This window comes from Morone saxatilis, unplaced genomic scaffold (genome assembly GCF_004916995.1).
Source record: "Morone saxatilis isolate NCDOM2014 unplaced genomic scaffold, NCSU_SB_2.0 Contig0, whole genome shotgun sequence".
Lineage (NCBI taxonomy): Eukaryota > Metazoa > Chordata > Actinopteri > Moronidae > Morone > Morone saxatilis.
Window position 1 is genome coordinate 12,149,309 of NW_023339650.1, and position 19,139 is coordinate 12,168,447.

The 19,139-nt window shown below is 37.6% G+C and overlaps 3 protein-coding genes across 5 annotated transcripts; all 3 read left to right on the plus strand.

The window, feature by feature from the left end:
• The first annotated feature begins 657 nt into the window (after positions 1-657).
• Positions 658-2,670, plus strand: si:ch211-161h7.5. The gene is made up of 7 exons (XM_035656776.1): positions 658-757; positions 916-1,060; positions 1,159-1,272; positions 1,729-1,873; positions 1,988-2,136; positions 2,231-2,370; positions 2,519-2,670. The coding sequence occupies exons 1-7, from the start codon at positions 658-660 to the stop codon at positions 2,668-2,670; spliced, it is 945 nt and encodes a 314-aa protein (XP_035512669.1).
• Positions 2,671-4,803: 2,133 nt separating this feature from the next.
• On the plus strand, positions 4,804-7,010 carry LOC118324441. Its single transcript, XM_035656788.1, has 7 exons — positions 4,804-4,903; positions 5,091-5,235; positions 5,472-5,585; positions 5,782-5,926; positions 6,072-6,220; positions 6,319-6,458; positions 6,859-7,010. The coding sequence occupies exons 1-7, from the start codon at positions 4,804-4,806 to the stop codon at positions 7,008-7,010; spliced, it is 945 nt and encodes a 314-aa protein (XP_035512681.1).
• A 1,101-nt stretch (positions 7,011-8,111) lies between these two features.
• Positions 8,112-17,605, plus strand: si:ch211-161h7.4 (nucleolar protein dao-5). 3 transcript variants are annotated; one of them, XM_035655566.1, is made up of 17 exons: positions 8,112-8,432; positions 8,545-8,588; positions 9,033-9,097; positions 9,182-9,372; positions 10,101-10,161; positions 10,297-10,510; positions 10,687-10,776; positions 11,024-11,104; positions 11,446-11,625; positions 11,743-12,374; positions 12,883-13,416; positions 13,508-14,120; positions 14,211-14,281; positions 15,093-15,233; positions 16,744-16,904; positions 17,044-17,134; positions 17,312-17,605. In XM_035655566.1, the coding sequence occupies exons 1-17, from the start codon at positions 8,409-8,411 to the stop codon at positions 17,392-17,394; spliced, it is 3,276 nt and encodes a 1,091-aa protein (XP_035511459.1). In that variant the 5' UTR covers positions 8,112-8,408; the 3' UTR covers positions 17,395-17,605. The 3 variants fall into 3 exon arrangements, with proteins under 3 accessions (XP_035511459.1, XP_035511537.1, XP_035511618.1); XM_035655644.1 differs by having other exon boundaries at positions 12,883-13,410; XM_035655725.1 differs by having other exon boundaries at positions 9,182-9,324.
• Positions 17,606-19,139: the final 1,534 nt, after the last annotated feature.

The window sequence follows — 19,139 nt, forward strand, 5'->3', positions numbered from 1 at the left end:
AGAAGCAGTGTGTATTTTCATCTATAGACCCTTAACCCACCACCACCTTGTCCATACATTTTCTCGAGCTGGCAGGGGGCCAACATTTGGTCAAAGTTGTGATACATAACTCTGGTCACACCTTCTGGGCCACAAACTGATGTGATTGGTTGATAAAGACCTGTTACCAAACACATTACTACAGGGGCAAAGTCTTGCTTTTATAAATGTTTATAATTATGAAACTTAAGAAGCAGAGAATCATTAATCTTAAGTCACGTGATCATATTTCTTTTCACTGATTCACAGATTCATTTTGTCCATTATTTGAAAACAAAGAGCACAGGGAGGAAGTCTGCGAACTCCGGTGATGTAAGTTCAAACATGTACACGTGCTGATGGATCATAAAAGCCTCGCAGTTACACAAGCGGCTCCTTTTAATGCAATAAAAGCCACTCCTCAGCAGCAGTCTTTGTGTCACTTTCATCCAGAACGCACAGTAAACGGTAGGTCATAAGCTTCTTTATTTATGCTTATATTGATGCCAACTTATCTTAATAACAAATTATCAACATATATGTTTAAATCTGCTGAACAAACTTGTTACTGTTGGTTTTTTACTCTATAATGTGTTTTTTTATTTAATTATTTTCCTTGGGTTTTTTAGATTGACCACAATGACAAAACACAACATTAGTCTTTTGGTTGCCATAGTGCTGGGACTGATCTTTTTCATCATCACTATGGCTTTGACTGCTCTGGCAGCGCCGGGAATATGTACGTTTAAATGCTTCATTTATATTTTATTACTTTACTATAATTTGTAATATAAGATTCAGTTATCATTTGATTTTTCAAGTGTGTAAAAATAACTTTTTACAATAATTGTGGATGTGCACTGTATCCGTTCAGCGCTATGATTTTGTGTCCCCCAGATCCATTTTTGGCGTCCACTGGTAATATTTCAGATGAGTTTGTAACCGAGATCACACCATCAGGATGGACCTTCACCATTTGGTCGTTCATTTACATCTTTCTGGCTTTAGTGTTGGTCTACGTCCTCTCCGGCATCTTTAGGAAGTATGTACATTGTTCCTATGCATCAATGAAGGTTATCTGTCTCCTACGTTGTATCTGATATGCTGAAGTATATACCTCTCTGCTATTTGTTTCTTTAGGAATGCCTATGGTTACGTCTACTGCAGCCCTGCTATTTTGCCACATGGATTTTTTGTGACTTGGTGCATTAATCTGGCTCTCAACACGGCATGGTTGTTCCTGTGGGACAGAAAGTACGATGGGAGTTTTTCTTCATGTGAATCATACTTTTCAATAGAAATGATTTCATAGTATTGAGAAACCATCTTCAGTTAATTCTTCCAGGAAAACAACTGGCTTTAAGTGTATATGTAGCACATTTTTAAAGATGAATAAAATCATTGAGGCATTATTTTATAGAGGACTAGTTGAGTAACAAAGTGAAGGAATATTGAAAGGAAACTGTATATTTCAGACATACAGGGACTTCAAATGTCTTTCTGTGTCTTATGTGTGTTATTTCTGCCTATTCTGTATACACAGTACCTATCTATCTAGCAGAAGAGAGCTCCTTTAAAGGTTTCTCTGAAGATGTTTTTCATTATTCCAACCAAGGCTTTACAGATAGACAGTGTCATATGATGTTAACATTGTAAAGCCCTGAGGAAAATATATGTCTATTATTCTAATGTTTTTCATCCCTATCAAAGGTTGATGGCTGCAGCACTGGTTTTCCTCATCCTCATTGCCTCGACAAACTACCTCATGATATTCTTCTCCTGCCATTGTCTCAACAACTATGGAGCCTGGCTCAACAAATACCACAAAGTAGATCTGTGGCTCCACCGTGTGTTGGTTAGTTAATGTTTTACATATATTTTGGCAAAATTTATTCTCATATGTTTTTCTCCTGCGAGATATTCTGCATATGTTTCTGCATTTAAGTCCTGTCTCTTGTCTCTGCAACAGGTTCAGAATGGTATTGCCATATATGCAACATGGACGACCATTGCATCCCTAGTTAACCTGACCATTGTGCTGACCCATGATGCAAACATGTCTCAGACGGACGCTGCCACGGTCTCACTCTCTATTTTGACTGTAGTGTTGTTTGGGTGGTAAGTGCGAAGTAAAGGAAAGAAAAATCTGCAGTATCTTTAATAAGTTCATAAAAAACATATTTCTTGAGCAAACATGTTGGATCTCTCGCAGGTTTATCCTGGAAAACGTTGTCCTCGACAAACATGTGAGGTACATTCTCACCATTTACCCCTTTGTGATCTGGGCACTGACGGGGGTATTCACCAAAAACTATAACGCTGCAGCCCCCACGCGCAATAACATCTTCATTGGTGAGGAAGTTCAATCATTTTAAATATCTTAGTCTCTATTACATCACCTGAAACAGGATACATTATATATATCATCAATTATATATGCAATAGAGGACTGATAGTATGCACACTAATGCTTCCCCCTGATATTTTCTTTCCACTGTAGCTGCGCAGTTGGCTATAGCCTGTACCTTGTTTGTCGCACGGGTATTTTTGGTCGTCTGGAAGAACATCAAAAAGCCACTTTATAAAGATGCCAGCCCAGAGGACATGTCTCCGATGGAGATCGCTGAGAAGCAGAAAAAGATATTTAAGTGATGATGCTGAATGTATATTTTTATAATAAACCTTTCTTTACTAATTCAGTATTGCTTCCATATGACATGTATTTCTTAATGCTTTGTATATATTGTTTTTAGGTACTTAATACTTGGAGACACTATAGAAGTGACATGAACTGATATGATGCTGAAATCCAATTTAAGTTGACTTGTTAGCTGTCAATACATTGTGTACTCATAGTGAAAAAACCTGCACTATTCATTATTAATTTAATATTTCAGTTCTTTATTTTGACTTTTATTTTGTATACTGTTAAAAATATTGTTTATGCATTTGTGGTATATGTGAGATAGAACAAACATTCACTGTGTAAATGTATGTATTATGAAGGCTTTTTCTGTAATTGTTTTTTATGCTGTGTGTGGATTGTGTAGCTCTTTATATATATAGTTTATTGCTATATGGCTTTATCATTTAGTCATATTTACTTTTCAGATAGTCATTGTTGTTTGATTTTGGGCGGTTCATTCAAGAACGGGTCCTATTATGCAGTTATATTCTGTTTGCTGATTGATGTTTGAACCTTCCCTGTTTATAAATGGACATTTCTGCTGTTTCGATTGCACTAATGGTTACGACTGCCAGCTTGTTTTTTGCGATAAACATGAAGACTATTTATCTTTGAGTAGGCCTATTTTGTTTGTTTTGATCATTATTACGTCCCGATACAATGTTTAAGATGTGAAACTGTGTATGAACTGTGTAATGAAATGAATCAGAACATACAAGCACTATCAGTGTAAGTAGCCTATAGCAAATGCTTTGCAGTAGAAATACAGCAACAGTGAAACAACATAAATAGAAATAAATTAAAAATACAAGTCTTGAGCTGCTTATTAAAGGTGTTTGAGTACTCGACAGGTAAAATCATACAATGTGATGTGTAAAGGGTCTAATCATATCAGATCAAATCACTGCCAGTCGTTCTCATAAATATTTAGATATTGACATGTTTGATATTTGTGATTGACAGTGGGGACCAATGATGTCACTTTTGTTTCACCAGAGGGAGACGTAGCCGGTAAATAAACAAACAACTGAAACGGAGGAAAAACTGAATGAACTGTGGCAAGATAATGAATGCTTCTGCTTTACAAAATTTAATCAAAAGCCACAAAACTTTTTTGGCCTTGTCACTGCATATAAACAGCTGAAGCCATGTTTGTATTTTAGACTTTCATATGTTCCAATATGACGAATATGTTTATTAAATTTGTACAATTTAAATTTAAAAACAAGCACAAAAGGTATGTAATTCATTTAGGAGTCACCTATATGAATGTGTTTTATAAATATCATATGAGGGCAAATGTGGACCGTATGATTCCCTCCACTGTGGCAGAAGATAAGAGGGGCACGTGATGCTCTGAGTGGTCGTAAACCTCCCTCTTACACAACTGGTTATTCTATAAAATAGTCAGTCCCCTGTCCTCTGCACAGTTACTCTGGTCCCTCACACTACGAAAGGTAAGTATGTTTGTCTTCATCATGTGGGCTCTCTTTTTGTTTTACTGCCAACGTTTTATTATCCTGACTTTATAATGTGGGCACTCGTTTTGGTTTTCCTGCCAACGTTTTATTATCCTGGAGGAATCTCAGCATGCACTAGTGGCACGTGGACCTCTCTGAGGTTACACAAGTTGTTATTAAACTTGATATGAGTTTTCGGTTTATTTCAGTTTATGAAATTTGAATTATGAAAATAATTTACTTACAATGACAGACTTTTTAAAAGGTTTTTATAGAGACAAAAAAGGTTACAAAAAAACTGGTGATTTATGACAATGATGTAAAAACTTTGTGAATCTTTGTCTGAATGGCCTCTGAACGTGCTACATAAGGTGACTTATCACTTATTATCACCTGCAGCTCAGGGAGGTCAGAGGTCAGGTTCAAATGCAGGTCAACACCAATGAAAGCACATTTCTTTGAGAAAAAGTTTATTTTTCATTAATATAAAACACTACAATGTGCCAAATGTACCAAAGTATTGCATATATCTAATGTAATTATGTTCTATAAGTTATCTTCTGCAGCATGTTAATAAATGTTTTATGTAACTTAACTTTTCTATTCTTTAAAAATTTTCTTTTATCACAGCAGACCACGATGGTAAAACATAATCCTGGACGTCTTGCTGCGATAGTGGTGTCTGTTGTTGGCTTTGCAATAAGTTTGGTGTTCAATGGGTTGTCTGTAGTTGGACTTGGTAAGTCAAAGCTTTGTTCATCTATTTTTTGTATTTAACTTGTATCCTTCCTGCATCCTTTTGTATTTAAGGATGTTAAGTAATATTGTGAATGGGCACTGAAAGATTGCTGAGAGATAACAAATATTAGTTTACCTGTTACATTCCTCTCCGTTCTCACTCAATATTTGCATTTCTTTCTCCCTAGGTCCCTATGCCACCACCACAGCCAATGTGTCTGCTGTGTTCGACACCCAGATCACACCTTCAGGATGGACGTTTAACATCTGGAGTGTCATCTACATCTGGCTGACAGCGATGATTATCTACATCCTCATGGGACTTTGCAGAAAGTTGGGGGCAACTTTTTGTATTTTTTTGTTTAAAACCTTAAAATATTTCAAACTTTTTTTCCAAAAGGTCACACCTGAGTCAAATAGGAAGTGCAAATAGCAGTAGGTAATCCCTTTTTGGGATACCAGATGTGAGACAAATGAGCCACAAAAAAAGAATAGTTGGCAAAATTGGCATTTACTGTTCAGTGGACGTCTATGTTTTCACCAACTCACAGACTCCTTTCTCCTCGTAGAAATGGTTATGGCTACATTTACTGCAGCCCTGCAGTGCTGCCGTATGGATTCTTCATTAGCTGGTGCCTCAATCTGTGTTTCAATATCGGTTGGCTGCTTGTTTGGGACAGAGGGTAAGAGTCTCCATTGGAAACTTTTAAATGACTCCTGTGATTATTCTTTTTTAAATTAAGCTCCCTGTAGTACATAACATCGGTTTATGTCTCACACTTCATGTTTTACTGCAACCTAATTCTAACTGTCATAGTAACTATCACAAACAACAACATAAAACGTGTGTTTTTCTGTTGTTCTTGTGCCTCCCTAAAGACAAATGATTGCTGCACTGGTGTTTCTCTTCCTGGTCATCTGCACAAACTACTCCATGATATGCTTCACCTGCCACGGACTTCATATTTATGGAGCCTGGCTCAAGAAATACCACAAAGCAGATTTGTGGCTCCTCCGTGTGTTTGTTAGTATGAAAAAAATACAGTATTTGCATCATTTAGTGTATATGTTAAGGTTTTATTCTTGCATCTCAAAGGTTTTAAGAGTCTATTTTCTTCACATGTAGTTAATATAATGTGGTTTAAGTGTAAACAGTATAATATTTGCAGGTTCAGAATGGTGTGATGATATACACCACATGGACAACCATTGCAACACTAATCAACCTGACCATTGTTCTGAGTTATGATGCAAAGATGTCCCCAACGGATGCTGCCACCATCTCATACTCTATTTTGGCTGTTGTGCTTCTTGTGTGGTGAGTGGTCTTCACTTATAAAATACTTATTAGAGAAATAAAGTGCAAAATCATCAGTGAGATTCTGAAGCAATGTGTTTGTTCCACGTGTTTCACAGGTTTGTTCTGGAGAACTTTGTACTTGACAAACATGTGCGATACATCCTTATCATCTACCCTGTTGTGATCTGGGCATTGTCTGGAAACCTCGACAAAAACTACGATGCTCAATCACCCAGCAGAAATGGCATCTTCATTGGTAAGACTCTGAAAAGAACTCTGTATTAATAATATGATGATAATCTCTACAATTAGCTTGTAGACATCACATCAACTAAATGTCTTTAGACTGATTTCCTGAAACATGACAGGTATTAAGAGTAAATAAACACAACATAATGAAAAATAATTAAGTACTTGAAACTACAAAGTACTACTTATTCTGACGCTTTAGTAAATTATATCCACAGTGAAGCAAATTTACTTAGAGCACACCTGACACACAGGTCCAACTTAAATGAAATGTTACCTTCAAAGTATGAGGAAATTTTATAATGCTAACTAAAATGCATCTGGGGACATCTGGACAGCATAAATGACCACTTTGTGACCACAAATGTCTCTTTAAAAGTTGTACTAACTAGATTTTCTTCCCTTAGTTGTGCTGCTGGCTTTAGCCTCTGTGCTGTTTGCCATTCGGATTGTTTTGGTGGTTTGGAGACACATCAAACAGCCACTGTACGCAGACGTCAGTCCTGAAGCCATGGAACCGGTGGAGATTGCTGATAAGCAGAAAAAGATATTTCGCTAAACATTTTTATGACATAGCCTATATATCATATATCATAAAATATAGTATTATTATTAGTATATGGTATTACTTTGTTGATAAGCAAATGGACAAATGTTTTATTATGTAAATTTTGATAAGATTTAATTTAATTCTGTTTACATTCAGTATGATTTAAAATTCCCTCATAATACGGCTATTTATTTGCAATTTGCATAGTTAAATAATGTAATAAGCAACATTATTTTCAACTCTGGCTAACTGATCTCTGAACCTTTTATGGCTCTTTTCTAATATACTGACTGCAAACACAACTCATTGGGCTGATAAGTGACTATTACAACACTACAGAGGGGCACAAAACTGTAATCATCACACCACTTTATAGCATAGATTGTATGCTTTAAACATTTCCCCGAGTTTACAGTGTGTTTGTTTATATAAAATACAAATTTATATTTCAATGCTAATTGCTTTTCTTGACATATTTATTTGGAATAAAGTATTCATGCAACGTGTGTTTTAACAGTTCAGCGTGGGCTCTTTTTTCATAATGTAGCAGATTATCACAAATTAAGCAGCCTAGACATGTGTTGCTACTCCAAAAGTCTAAACATCGTGGATATCACCAAATACTATTAGAATTCACAGCTGTTTTTCTATTGTCTTTTGGGTAAAGGTGTTTAAAAAAAAGTTACACAGTCACAGGAATTGGGTGAAAAAGCTAGAAGTTTAAGATTTTTTTGAGGGAAAAGATTATTTGAATTATCTTATTATACATTTTCAGACAAATGTTTATTGTCTGCAGCTCATCCTGTTGGTTAGGTTTCATAATTAACCTGTAGGGGGCACCAACGAACCGCCACAGTACACCAAAGCCTGCCGGAAAATAAAATGTAGAAGAAGAGCATTGTGTGGTTACGGTTTTTCTCCCTGAGTTTAATCTTTCAGGCAGCAAGTGGAAGCCTTTTCCCACTAACAACAAGCTCCTCCAACAGTTCAAGTGGTCAGATTTCTGTAAAACGTTTATCATACTCAAGTGTACGATATAGTTTTAAGATATATAGACTGCAGGTTAGTAGCGACAGTTAACGCCTGAGAGGACAAACTCAGGGCCGGAAGTCGCCTCACGTCAGAGTGCGCGGGTTATTCACAAATTGTAAACAGCGCCGTTGTTTTGCTAACGCTAACTTTGGTTGTGTAATGATCGAAACAGCTGTTTCACCAACCTTTCGCACGGTTTTTATAAGTACTTTACTCGATTCTTAGAGCTCGGGTGCAGATAAATGCCTTCCCGGGGGTTAACGGCGTAAGAGCGGTGATTTCAAACACAAATAATGTCTAACTGTTAGCTCGGCTCTCTGTCGTAAACGGCCTTTGGCGTTAAAACAACGATTCAGAAATTACTACCAAACATAAATGGAGACCAAGTACCCGACACTGGTAAGTTAAAGCTTCTTATTGTGCTCCTGAGAGAGAGAGAGAGAGAGATGTTAGCTGGTTGTCTTCCCCCCAAAATAATCTACAAACTAACTTTGTGTAATTGTGTTTGCAGAGGAGACCGAAGAGGAAACTCTGCTATCTCACAGACAAGGAAAGGTAGCTTTTTAAAGTGTTTTTAAACTATTTTAAAGGGGATGCCTTGTAATTTTATACATTTTAAATATACGACTTTAATATTTTCAGTGTTTCTGTATTCTGTGAGTGAATTTTAGTAACTTACAGCCAGAAACTAGAGATCTGAAATGTGGGATATCTGCAGTCGTTGCATGTTATTAACTGGGATTTGTAGTTTCCAGAAATGTTTTATCTTATTTTTATGTCTATATGAATGTAAATGAATTGTTCTTAATACGTTTAATGGGCGTAATCCCAGTCAGTCACCATTTGTCACACATTTATTGATTGTATATATTGTTTGTACGCTGTATGTCTTCCTCTAACATTAGCTTTTAGGGAGTTATTAAACGTAAAATGTAGACTAAATGGTATTATAATGTTGAAATGTTGGTCTTTCAGTTAACCTGACATTTGTGTTTTCAGTCCATCCAAACAATGGGAAGGTACACTGACACTGGGAGACGTGGATAAGATGTTCGATGACTTGGGTGAGTTTTGTGACTGTGTTTTGCTGCAGTTTGTTTTGCGTTTGCTTTATGTTGACGTATATTTACCTGTTCTTTTTTTTTCAGATCCATCCTCACATGATGACGGCGACATACCTTCCCCATCTCCTCTGCTTCAGACCTTTGATATTGAGACAAACCGCAGTGAGAGAGAGTCTCGTCCAGTCCCACAGGAAACACATCTAACAGAAAAACCAAGATGCCAAGTGGTAATGAAACAGTCAGTTGTTACAGTGACTTCTACGGATAATAATAAGGTAAAGTATGTGATGGTGGATTTAACAGATTGTTTCCCAACATTTTCACAAAGGTGCAGCATGTAATGTTTACAAGAATCTACTGGCACAAATGAAATATAACATCCACAGGCATGTTTTCATTAGTTAATCACCTGAAAATAAGCGTCCTTGGGTTTTTTAAGTAGTGTAGAATGGAAAAACAAGAATACTGGCTCTAGAGAGGGCCTTTCACATTTTTCTCATTATGTGCTCTTGTATATTCGTTCATGGGTTTTGGCTACTTTCTTGGATTAGACAAGATTTTATGCCTTTTAGATGTGTTGAGGATTTTATCGATTAATTCGAATTCGTAGTTAAACACGATTTATTTTTAGTTAAAATCGGTTTTCTCTTGAACTTCCACAACCCTTTGGCTCCGTAGGTCAGAGTGCGCTGACCCCTGCCGCCTTCTCCACAATACACACCAACAATGGACAGGCAAGCCAGGATGATTTTGTTTAAAGCTGTTGCAACCAAGGTAGCAGTAACGACCAAAAATTTTATTCCAGCACCTCAAGCAGAGGCATGCAGACCGGAGTGGGGAGAAATGTTGCTGTCCCCACAAACACCCGCTAAAAAAACAGTCTACAAAAAAATCGATTAAAATCGTAAATCGGGTTTGGTGTGAAAAAATCTGAGATTTTATTTTTAAGCCATATCGTCCAGCCCTAGTTGAGACTTTAAATGTATGTTTTGTAACTCTTCAGGGTCCCGAAGGAGATGTCCCTGATACTGCAACGAGGTCATCCAGTCCTAAGCTAGAAATTGGTATGAGACCCAAACCTCTTTTTTTATTGAGGAGATAAAATACTTGACCTTTCTAAATTCACACAATGTTATGTCAAGTGTCTTTTACAGTTTTTTGTGTTGTGTAGAAACTTTTTTATTATTTCCTTGTTGCAGATTTGGATGTCCCATTCAAAGCCCATGGGCCGGTGAAGACGTCCAGCCCTATTGAAGAGGATATTGTTGTGGAAGGTGTAGAAGAGCTGGACAATGAAAAAGGCAGCATTGTGTCCCCGATTCTCTTTCCCTGTGACGATGAAGGAAAAGAAGAGGCAAAGACAGAGCCTTCACCTACCCAGACACCCCAATGCAATGGGCTCGCCGCAGAGAAGTAAATACTTATAAATGACTTTAATGTCCTGAATACAATGTTTGAAAGACATTTTTAAAATAATGATTTGGCTGTCAGGAGTTTTGTTTGTTGTCAATACTGATGGTCAACACTGATGGTCAACACTCAGTAGCCAGTATATTTCTGCTTGTAAATCTACACCTTTCCTCTTGAAGTGATGTCTCTGAGTTTGAATCTCCTCCAAGCAAGATTGCTTTAAGTGCACCCAAGATGTCCATTCAAAAAAACAAGGGGGAAGGATCATGGTAAGAGTCTTTTAATTCTCAATGAACAAAACCAAAACACTCCACCAGTATCTGATAGATTGTAATACAAAAGGATGCATTACAGTATGCAGGGTCCATTTTGATGTTTGATCTTTATTTGTCTGGTACCTGTGTTCATTACTTTGAAAAGTAATGTCTTTTTTTACATGTTGTACTTACGTGTGTGTGTGTGTGTGTGTGTGTGTGTGTGTGTATGTGTATGTGTATATATTTACTTTTTTTGCAGCAACAATAATCACCCAGTCAAAGAAAACGCACCCACAAAACCTCGAACACCTGTTTTGGATGGGAAAAGAAAAGCACCAAGGTAAGAAGTAATGACTTTTTATGTATAGTTATAGTTAGTTTTGTGCTTTCACTTTAGATCTGGTGACCTAACAATACTGGATATTTGAAGCCAATTTAAATATCAGCATTTGAAAAGATTGACTATTTGCGTACAACGTACTGGCCAATATTCAAGTTTGTATAGTATATAGTATGGGGTGGCAGTAGCTGAGTCTCAGACTTTGCTTCAGAACTGTAGGGCAGCTGGTTCAGGTCCAGCACGCACCAGTCAGTACAGAGTGAAGACTGGTTGCTGGAGAGCCTAACAATGCTAATGTTTTGCCTGTTTTTCCTTTTTTTTTTCTTTTTGTTTATTCACAGTCAAGAAAACACAGACCCATCCGTGTCAGCAGTGAGACAGGAGCCTGAAGCTGCAGCTCTGAAGAAAAAGCCTGAAAGTGTCCACAGGCAACCATCGTTGGAGGTGTCCACCCGAGTGGGAAAAGACATGACGACTTTTCTACAGAAGCTGAGAGATGCTGGAAAGCCTAATCCTGCACGGTGAGCTAAGATTAATGCACCTTAATAATTTAATGCAATGGAAATAATCAAAGTTTGTACAAAAGGAAAAGGATCTGGTCCTTGAATAATCCATTTAATACTTGTGTTATGTTCCAGGAAGTCTCTGTCACCGGTAAAAGTACCCACTCCTCCTGAGCCAGAGGATGATTTCCTGATTCTTGAGGATGATGCGCCTCTTTGGTTTTCCATACCAAGTAAAACAGCCAGCACTAAGAGACGGAGCATAGCTTCCAGCACCGACAAAGACAGCTCAACAGACAAGGGGTCAAAGGATAACGTGCTAGAAACAGCACAACAACAGGAGTCTGAACAGGAAAACGACAAACCGAGAAGTCAGACTGTAAATCAGAAAACGAAGAGGAGGAAAGGGAAAGAAAAGAAGAATGAAGTGACTGAGCCTGGAAATGATTTGCATGAATTGTCCAGTCCTGAGGATCTTCCTGCAGGTGACTTAATGGAAGAGAAACCAGACAAAAAGAAACGACGACTCAAGAAGGCACCGTCTAAAGAAAGTGACATGGAAGAGGAGCAACCTAAAGACACAGCCAGCAGCCAAACAGACGAAGAAAGACCCACTCTGAAAATGGAAAAGAAAGCTCAGAAGTCCTCTGAAATGAAGAGATCAAAGTCCTCAAAAGATGGGAATAAAAAAGACAAGACTAGCAGGGCTACGTCATCAAAGGAAGCCAGAGAACTGACAGATGCTGAAGACCTCGTCTCTCTTTCAGGTAAAATCATCCATTAAACTCTCCTTCCTATGTGCTGACATTGAAAGGGTTAATCAATTTAAATGTTTCTCAGTGTATATGCTGCACAACAGGACAACAGTAAAGCTGGGAACTAAAATATATCTGACTTTGAGCTCCACTGACTTTCAGGTTGGGAATGAGTCTCAATATTTGGTTTCAAAATTGTAACTTTTAAGAGCTTTTATTTTTCATTGTAGAAATCTTACCGTAATTTCTGTTGGATGAGATATCACCAGTTTATTTATTTCTATTCTTCAAAATGTTGTTTCTAGAGTTCCTGGGGTCAACACCAAACAACAATAAAAACACATATAAAATAAGTTACGTAATTAACATAGGAATTGGTAAACAATAGAACAAATGATCAAATAATAAATATGAAGGTATTTTTTAAGAGATGTGTGAAATGTATTCAAATATATTTAAAAATCATCAGTTATTTCAAACATCTATGCAGCATTACATATTTTTAATTTTGTTCCCACAGACAAAGAAATTGTGAATTCTGAAGCACAAACCGATGAAAAGGAACAGAGTAAACTACCGATTGTGTCTGAAGAGAGTTCATCAGACAACAGTCAGATTCTTGGGAAAAGAAAAAGGAGACCGACTGGAAATTGGTGGTTGAGCTGCCGGCAGAGCGCAGAGGAAACAAAGGTTACAGACAACCTGCCTACTGTGAAGAAGTCGAAGCAGAACAACAAAGAGCCCAGCGCAGCAGCAGCAGCACCACCTGTAAAAACTAAGAAGGACAGAGTTTTAAAACAAAAAAATCAGACACCGCCTGCATCGTCATCCAGTCAGAACACAAACAAGGGTAAAGAAAAGAAAACCAGGCGGAACAGAAACAGAAATACAAGAGGAGACAAACCAGACAAGATGAAAGCGTCAGAAGAAGCATTTGATGTGCTTGAGACAGAGCAGATTGATGAGCAGCAGCCGGAGGTCCCGGACCAGGACCTGGATCCTGTACAGTCTAGCCCTTTGGTCCACAAAGACCACAGCCTGAACTCAGGTAAAGGTGAGGTACAATTAATAACTGTATATGAGTTTTGTAAACATAAACACAAACCAATAAGCTGTGTAATTAACTATGATGTGATGTTTTACAGGGGATCAGGTATTTCAAAGAGTATACCATCACGTCTCTAATAAAAAAATGCCCATCACACCACCGCCGGCCTCTCCCAGGAGACCTAGGGAGCAGCTCAGTGCAGCAGAACGGGGGAAACGGAGGAGGAAACCTCCCAGTAACTGGTGGACGGTTAATGGCCTGTCTGAGGATGTGGAGAGCATCTCCTCACAGCCTCAGCAGCTGGAGCCCAAACCTCGGAAGGACAGAAAAAAGCAATCTAAACAGAGCAGATCTCCAGGACTTGGGACTCCCAAAACTGGCAACGTGGCAGTCTCGCCAACACCACTAGGGGGAGCTCCTGTGCCTCCTCTGAAAGTGAACCCATTGTCGACTCCAAAGACTGTCAAACGCTCTCTGGCCACGTTTAAAGACATTTTCTCTTCAGAGTCCCCGACTGTGGTCCGAAACAGAGAAGCAGGTCAGAATAACAAATGTAAAGTCACGGCACGTCCTGTTGTGGAAGTCAGTGTTACTGACTGTACAGCACTCAACAAGACCGATGAAAATATTCTCAGTATGGATGATGGTGAATCCAACAGCCCCCCAAATCAAGGGCCCCCACAGGACAGCAAGTGTCACTCAGAGAACACGTAAGGAGAAGTCTAAATGTTGTTCCTCTGAACCTTTGCCTCTTGTTGTCTGTATATGTTTTTATTATATTTTCTTTTTATTTTTGGCAGGTTAAAAGCCTTCAGAAGTGGGCCATCGTCCATGATTGAGCTTGAACAGTACGAGGAGTATGAGGACATGAGTATGTTTCTAAACATTAAACACATTTAAATATACTTATATATATTTATATTTGACGATTTAAACTTCTCAACACCATTCCCTTAAAAAAAAAAACAATTTGTGAAGTTTATGAAGGAAACCACATTCCACATGTTTTGTTTGATCAAGTATTGTTAATAGTGAATTAATAATCATCAATATTCTACAAATAGACTTTTATAGACAAGACTGAAAATGCAAAGAATTTAATTGGTGGACCGATTTCAGGCTTCAGCATTAGACCAAAATATCTGCTACAGTGTGACAGCACAAGCTGTATTCATTTAAATGAGAGAAAAAGAGCAACATTATCGACAAGAGCTGTATGTTCTGTAAAGATTTTATGTTTTGGACAAAGAATATGGATGACTAATGTGTGAACATGTAATAATACATCTGTACTGTTCCATTTGTGTTGCACTTACAAAACAAAAGAAAAACGGGGGTGTAACTGAAAAATACTCCAATAATCTAATAATAGTCCATTGTAGGCACAGTAGAGAGTTCAGTCCTGAATAGATGCCACATTGGACCGTTTTACCCTGAAATGTTGCACAGCCACACTGCAATATTTACGCTTTGCCCTTTCACCTTCTGTCGGGAATTAAAAATGCAGCAGCTGGGACTTTGACACCTGGATATGTAGCTCAGGTCACCAGCTTAAACAGCTCCCTCTAGTGGTTTCCCTGTTAACCTTTATCAACTTCAGTGACAAATATTTGATCTTTGTGTGTGCTAAATGTTGTTTTTTATTATTATTAACTTCTACTTTTATCCTCACTTGGGTCCAGGTCTGCCGTCATCCAGAGTCCACGCTGTTCTGTCTACAGCAGATCTGTGTGCTCCTCCTCTCAAACCTCTAATCCTACAGCCGAAGGATAAGGCCAACATGGCAGAGTGGTTTAAGAGTCTCTGGTCTACCACCGTTGACAGTAAGAAAATACATCGTCTGATTCATTTACACTGTTGTATTTTACAGTATATCAGTGTTATTTACATTCCTTATACATTTCGTATGAAGTCTTTCAGAGATTCAGATTTAGATAATTAAACTTAAAGTGAAATCTTAACAAACTAGTAGCCAAAGTATCCAGCTAGGGGGTCTGGGGGCATTTTCCACCTGTAAATATGGCTCTAAAAGCCCAAAGTTTGTTGGTGTCTGCCTATCTGACTCTAAATGAATCTTCCTCACCCATCAGAACTTTTGTTATTGAGAATAATTAGACCTATTATTTATTTATTGACTTCTTTACTGTGAGGCTTATCAAGACATGCCACAATCATGGTTAATACATTTCTTTGCTACAAACATAAATGTTATGTTATTCAACGAAAATAAACAAGTTTTTTTTTTAAAGGGCCAGTGTATAACATTCATGATCTATTGGCAGAAATAAAACAGTATTCATAGGTTTTCATTAGTGTACAATCTCCTCAAAATAAGAATCGTTTACATCTACAGTCGCTACAAGTTGCCTTCCATTGAGGCTGCCATGTTTCTACAGTAACCCAGAATGGACAAACAAAACACTGGCTCACAATAGGGTCTTTTGCGTGTTTCATGGCTGCTGTAGTTTCTTCTTTGCGTTTGGGAGGGTAGGGTGGAGCGAGGGAGTTAGATTCTGCAACTACACTGGTCCTTTAAGGTGAACATGTTTTTAAACCCATTTCTTATCCAGCCTATGAATCCATTTTAAATTCAATTATGTATAAAATAAACCTATGCCAAAAATAATGCTGTAATAAGCGCAGTGTAAATAAAGATAATTCATCAGTGGACTTTTTAACGCTTACTGCACCATCGTCAAGTTGCTGCCAACGATGTTTTCCAAAGTCTAATGGATGAATGGAGAGGATGTCCGCTGTCTGGGCACTCAATTCAGTTGTCATCAATTATTTTGTCAAACACTGAAGATGGCTCTCCGCTCTCTACATTCATACAGAGCAACATGTAATATAGGGGCGAAACGGCAGATACAGACGGAGTACCTCAATTTCTCAATCACACGTGGCATTGGTATTGATATGGAACGTAGTGTTATGAAACTACACGCGATATGAATATGAAAATAAAATTATTTTATTAGAATCATAAAAACTAAATATAGGTAAAGTAATCGGCGAGAATTATGGAAAGCTTGTCAGAAGTAAAAAAGCAATAAACAATGTGGACAAAGTGAATATCATATTCAGCTAAATGGCCAAGTGTACGCATACACTGAGTCATCATCAGTCAACGTGTAATAATACTCTTACACTATCTCAAATATTTTATTATTATAAAGTTTGCTTCTCTTTTTTTATCTGGTGATGTAGAAAAACTATGTTTTTAAATCAAAACTCATCAAAAATTTCTTATGACAAGGATATAAAACGGAGAAAATTAATCAGCCATCCTGCCTCCTGCCATTGATTCATTCGTACTGTTTAATATGGTTACAGATAGTCCCGTGATCACTCCGGACCAGTTTGATTGGTACTTCTATCAAGGCAGAGCTATCGGTTTCCAGGTGGACCTGGAGTGTGGCTCCGTCTGTAATGGAAAAATCCTGCTGGGCTCCTACATGAAGAAGCCTCTGTGGGTGGATCACAGCGCCACAACAGTCAGTACACTTCTTGCTCTCACTTCTCATGTGAATGTGTTGTTTACGCCAGCTCTCCCTCTCTCGTACAGCAGAGTTCTCGAAGTAAAGTATTTTTTTTATTATTTCTGTCTTTCATTGTTGTTGTTTGTTTTTAAAGGTTTTTAACTTATTAACAAGCTCTGTGAGTGTAACCATCGACGTCAGCGAGTCCAGCGTCTATCCAGGACAATCCTTTATGGTGCCATGTGGTAAGAATATATCGTTACATTTATTAAGACACGAATAAAATGTTTAATTGGATATGTGTATAAGGGAATGGGAAGTTTAAAAAACATTTATAAAAGATCACTCAATCAGACCTTTTAGTGGTAATTGTAAAAATCGGTTGTATGTATTTTACTGATGTTGCTGTTCTATTCACACAGGACACGCTTACAGCATCCAGAACAACAGTGCACAGCCTGCGGTTCTGTACTTCACCAGGGTGTTGGCAGAAAGTTCAGACTGAAGTTATCAGCTTGAGTGGTGGCTAAAAAAAACAGCCCTTTTCCCTAAAAAAAGAAAGAAAACTGATGTGAGACATTATTTCTGTATTTAAATTGTGTTTCTGTATTGAAATATGAGTTGTAAATAGAAAATGATTGGGTGAAAATCTTTAGTGAACTTCTTTGATCCTTTGCTTGTAATGATGTAAATAAATCTTTTTTTGCTTTTTGTTACTTGAGTTGTATTTAGCCCATTTCCTATGATTGTGCATGTATTGTTTCCAGCCTCTGAGGGGCAGCGTACAACTTTACTCCTGTTAAACAGAAAGTTATGTCCGAATGCGAACGTCATTATCTGCAGTTAAGTTATATTTTATAAATTGCAAACAAATTTAATTTGAACAAAATATCCGTTTATTATCAGGATTAGAATTGTTTTTTTGTTTTTTTTCGTTTTGTTTTTTTCAACAAAATGACCAAAAAGTATTATAAGTAAAATGTGAAGTACTCATGAATTGTCCTTATGAGTGTTATATTATTATCACTGATGCATTTATATGTAAGGAGCATTTTAATGGTGTTGATGGTTGAGGTAAAGTTTTTACTATATATTCTGTTAAGTAGTTTGATTTGTTGCTATGCATGACATTTTACCAGATGATCATGTTTTATTGTAAAAATGTTCAACTCCAGAGTCACTGCAGGTGTCAGTTAAATGTAGTAAAAAAAAAAAAAAAGTGCAAAAATGTAAATACTTAAGTATCTCAAAACTTTGTTTAAGTAAAGAAGTTCATTTAAGGTACCAAGTGAACTTTTTACTACTGCAAATACTATTTCTGAAGCGTAAAACACATTAAAAACAGAAGTCAGTTATCACTGCCATGCCCTGAAAGTATTATATCAAGGTCTTACACCAAATCTCAAGGTTCGGGAACAATAATGATGTTTGCTTTGTGGACTGACATTGACTGATGTTCCACAGTGAAGGACCCTCATCAGACTAACAACTTTGCCTTGGAGAAGTCATGACTGCTTTTAAACGTGTGTGGCATCTTCAGAGACATAACTGCGAATACCTATCCTGTTCTCTGCTTCCACTGGTAACTTTCCAATGTTCGGCTGGAAATATGTGTAAAAGAATTGTGTGGTACACAGCTATTTGGATATTAATATCACACTGATGAACACAAAAGTTATCTTACATGATTACATAAAAGTAATCTATCATCACTTCCTTTAAAAGAGAACTCCACTGATCTTACACATCAAAGTCTGTTTACAGGTCATGGTGAGTGCTACTTCGTGTGAAAAAAGGTTGAATAAAGCCTTCTGTGGCTCCGGAGAGAGTTGCTTGATATCTGTTGGTTAAGTCTAAAGACTACTAAGTTTCAAAATAAAAAAAATTAAAAAGCAGTGGTGGACTGAAGGGGCTTTTTGGCTGGGAGGGGGGGTTCAGACCTGGGGTTGTGCCAGAACCGGAGCTCAGCAGCCATAGTAGAGACACAAGAGGGCGTGTTAGCAAAGTGGTCAACTCACTAGTTTATGTTTATTAGTAACATAATTGTAACAAATGCATGTGTACAGCCATCCATATTTAGAAATTGGGGGTTGCCAAATTACAGCAAATGCTCTTACATACTGTTGCTTTAATAACGTTTGGGCCACCATAGAGGACACTATCATGTTTTATCTTCCATAGCGTCACCCAAGAAGGCACTTTCTCTCTATCCTTCTGCTTGAGGCTAACAATGGCTGGTTTTGACAAAGA

Bases quoted from the DNA above. Each gene is read 5' to 3' on its own strand.
- LOC118324441 (XM_035656788.1), top strand. From the start codon at position 4,804: ATGGTAAAACATAATCCTGGACGTCTTGCTGCGATAGTGGTGTCTGTT. The intron at 6,221-6,318 runs GTGAGTGGTCTT...CGTGTTTCACAG, and splicing joins GCTGTTGTGCTTCTTGTGTG to GTTTGTTCTGGAGAACTTTG. The intron at 6,459-6,858 runs GTAAGACTCTGA...TTCTTCCCTTAG, and splicing joins CAGAAATGGCATCTTCATTG to TTGTGCTGCTGGCTTTAGCC.
- si:ch211-161h7.5 (XM_035656776.1), top strand. From the start codon at position 658: ATGACAAAACACAACATTAGTCTTTTGGTTGCCATAGTGCTGGGACTG. The intron at 758-915 runs GTACGTTTAAAT...TGTGTCCCCCAG, and splicing joins TCTGGCAGCGCCGGGAATAT to ATCCATTTTTGGCGTCCACT. The intron at 1,874-1,987 runs GTTAGTTAATGT...TCTCTGCAACAG, and splicing joins TGTGGCTCCACCGTGTGTTG to GTTCAGAATGGTATTGCCAT.
- si:ch211-161h7.4 (XM_035655566.1), top strand. From the start codon at position 8,409: ATGGAGACCAAGTACCCGACACTG. The intron at 9,098-9,181 runs GTGAGTTTTGTG...TTTTTTTTTCAG, and splicing joins TAAGATGTTCGATGACTTGG to ATCCATCCTCACATGATGAC. The intron at 11,626-11,742 runs GTGAGCTAAGAT...GTTATGTTCCAG, and splicing joins GGAAAGCCTAATCCTGCACG to GAAGTCTCTGTCACCGGTAA.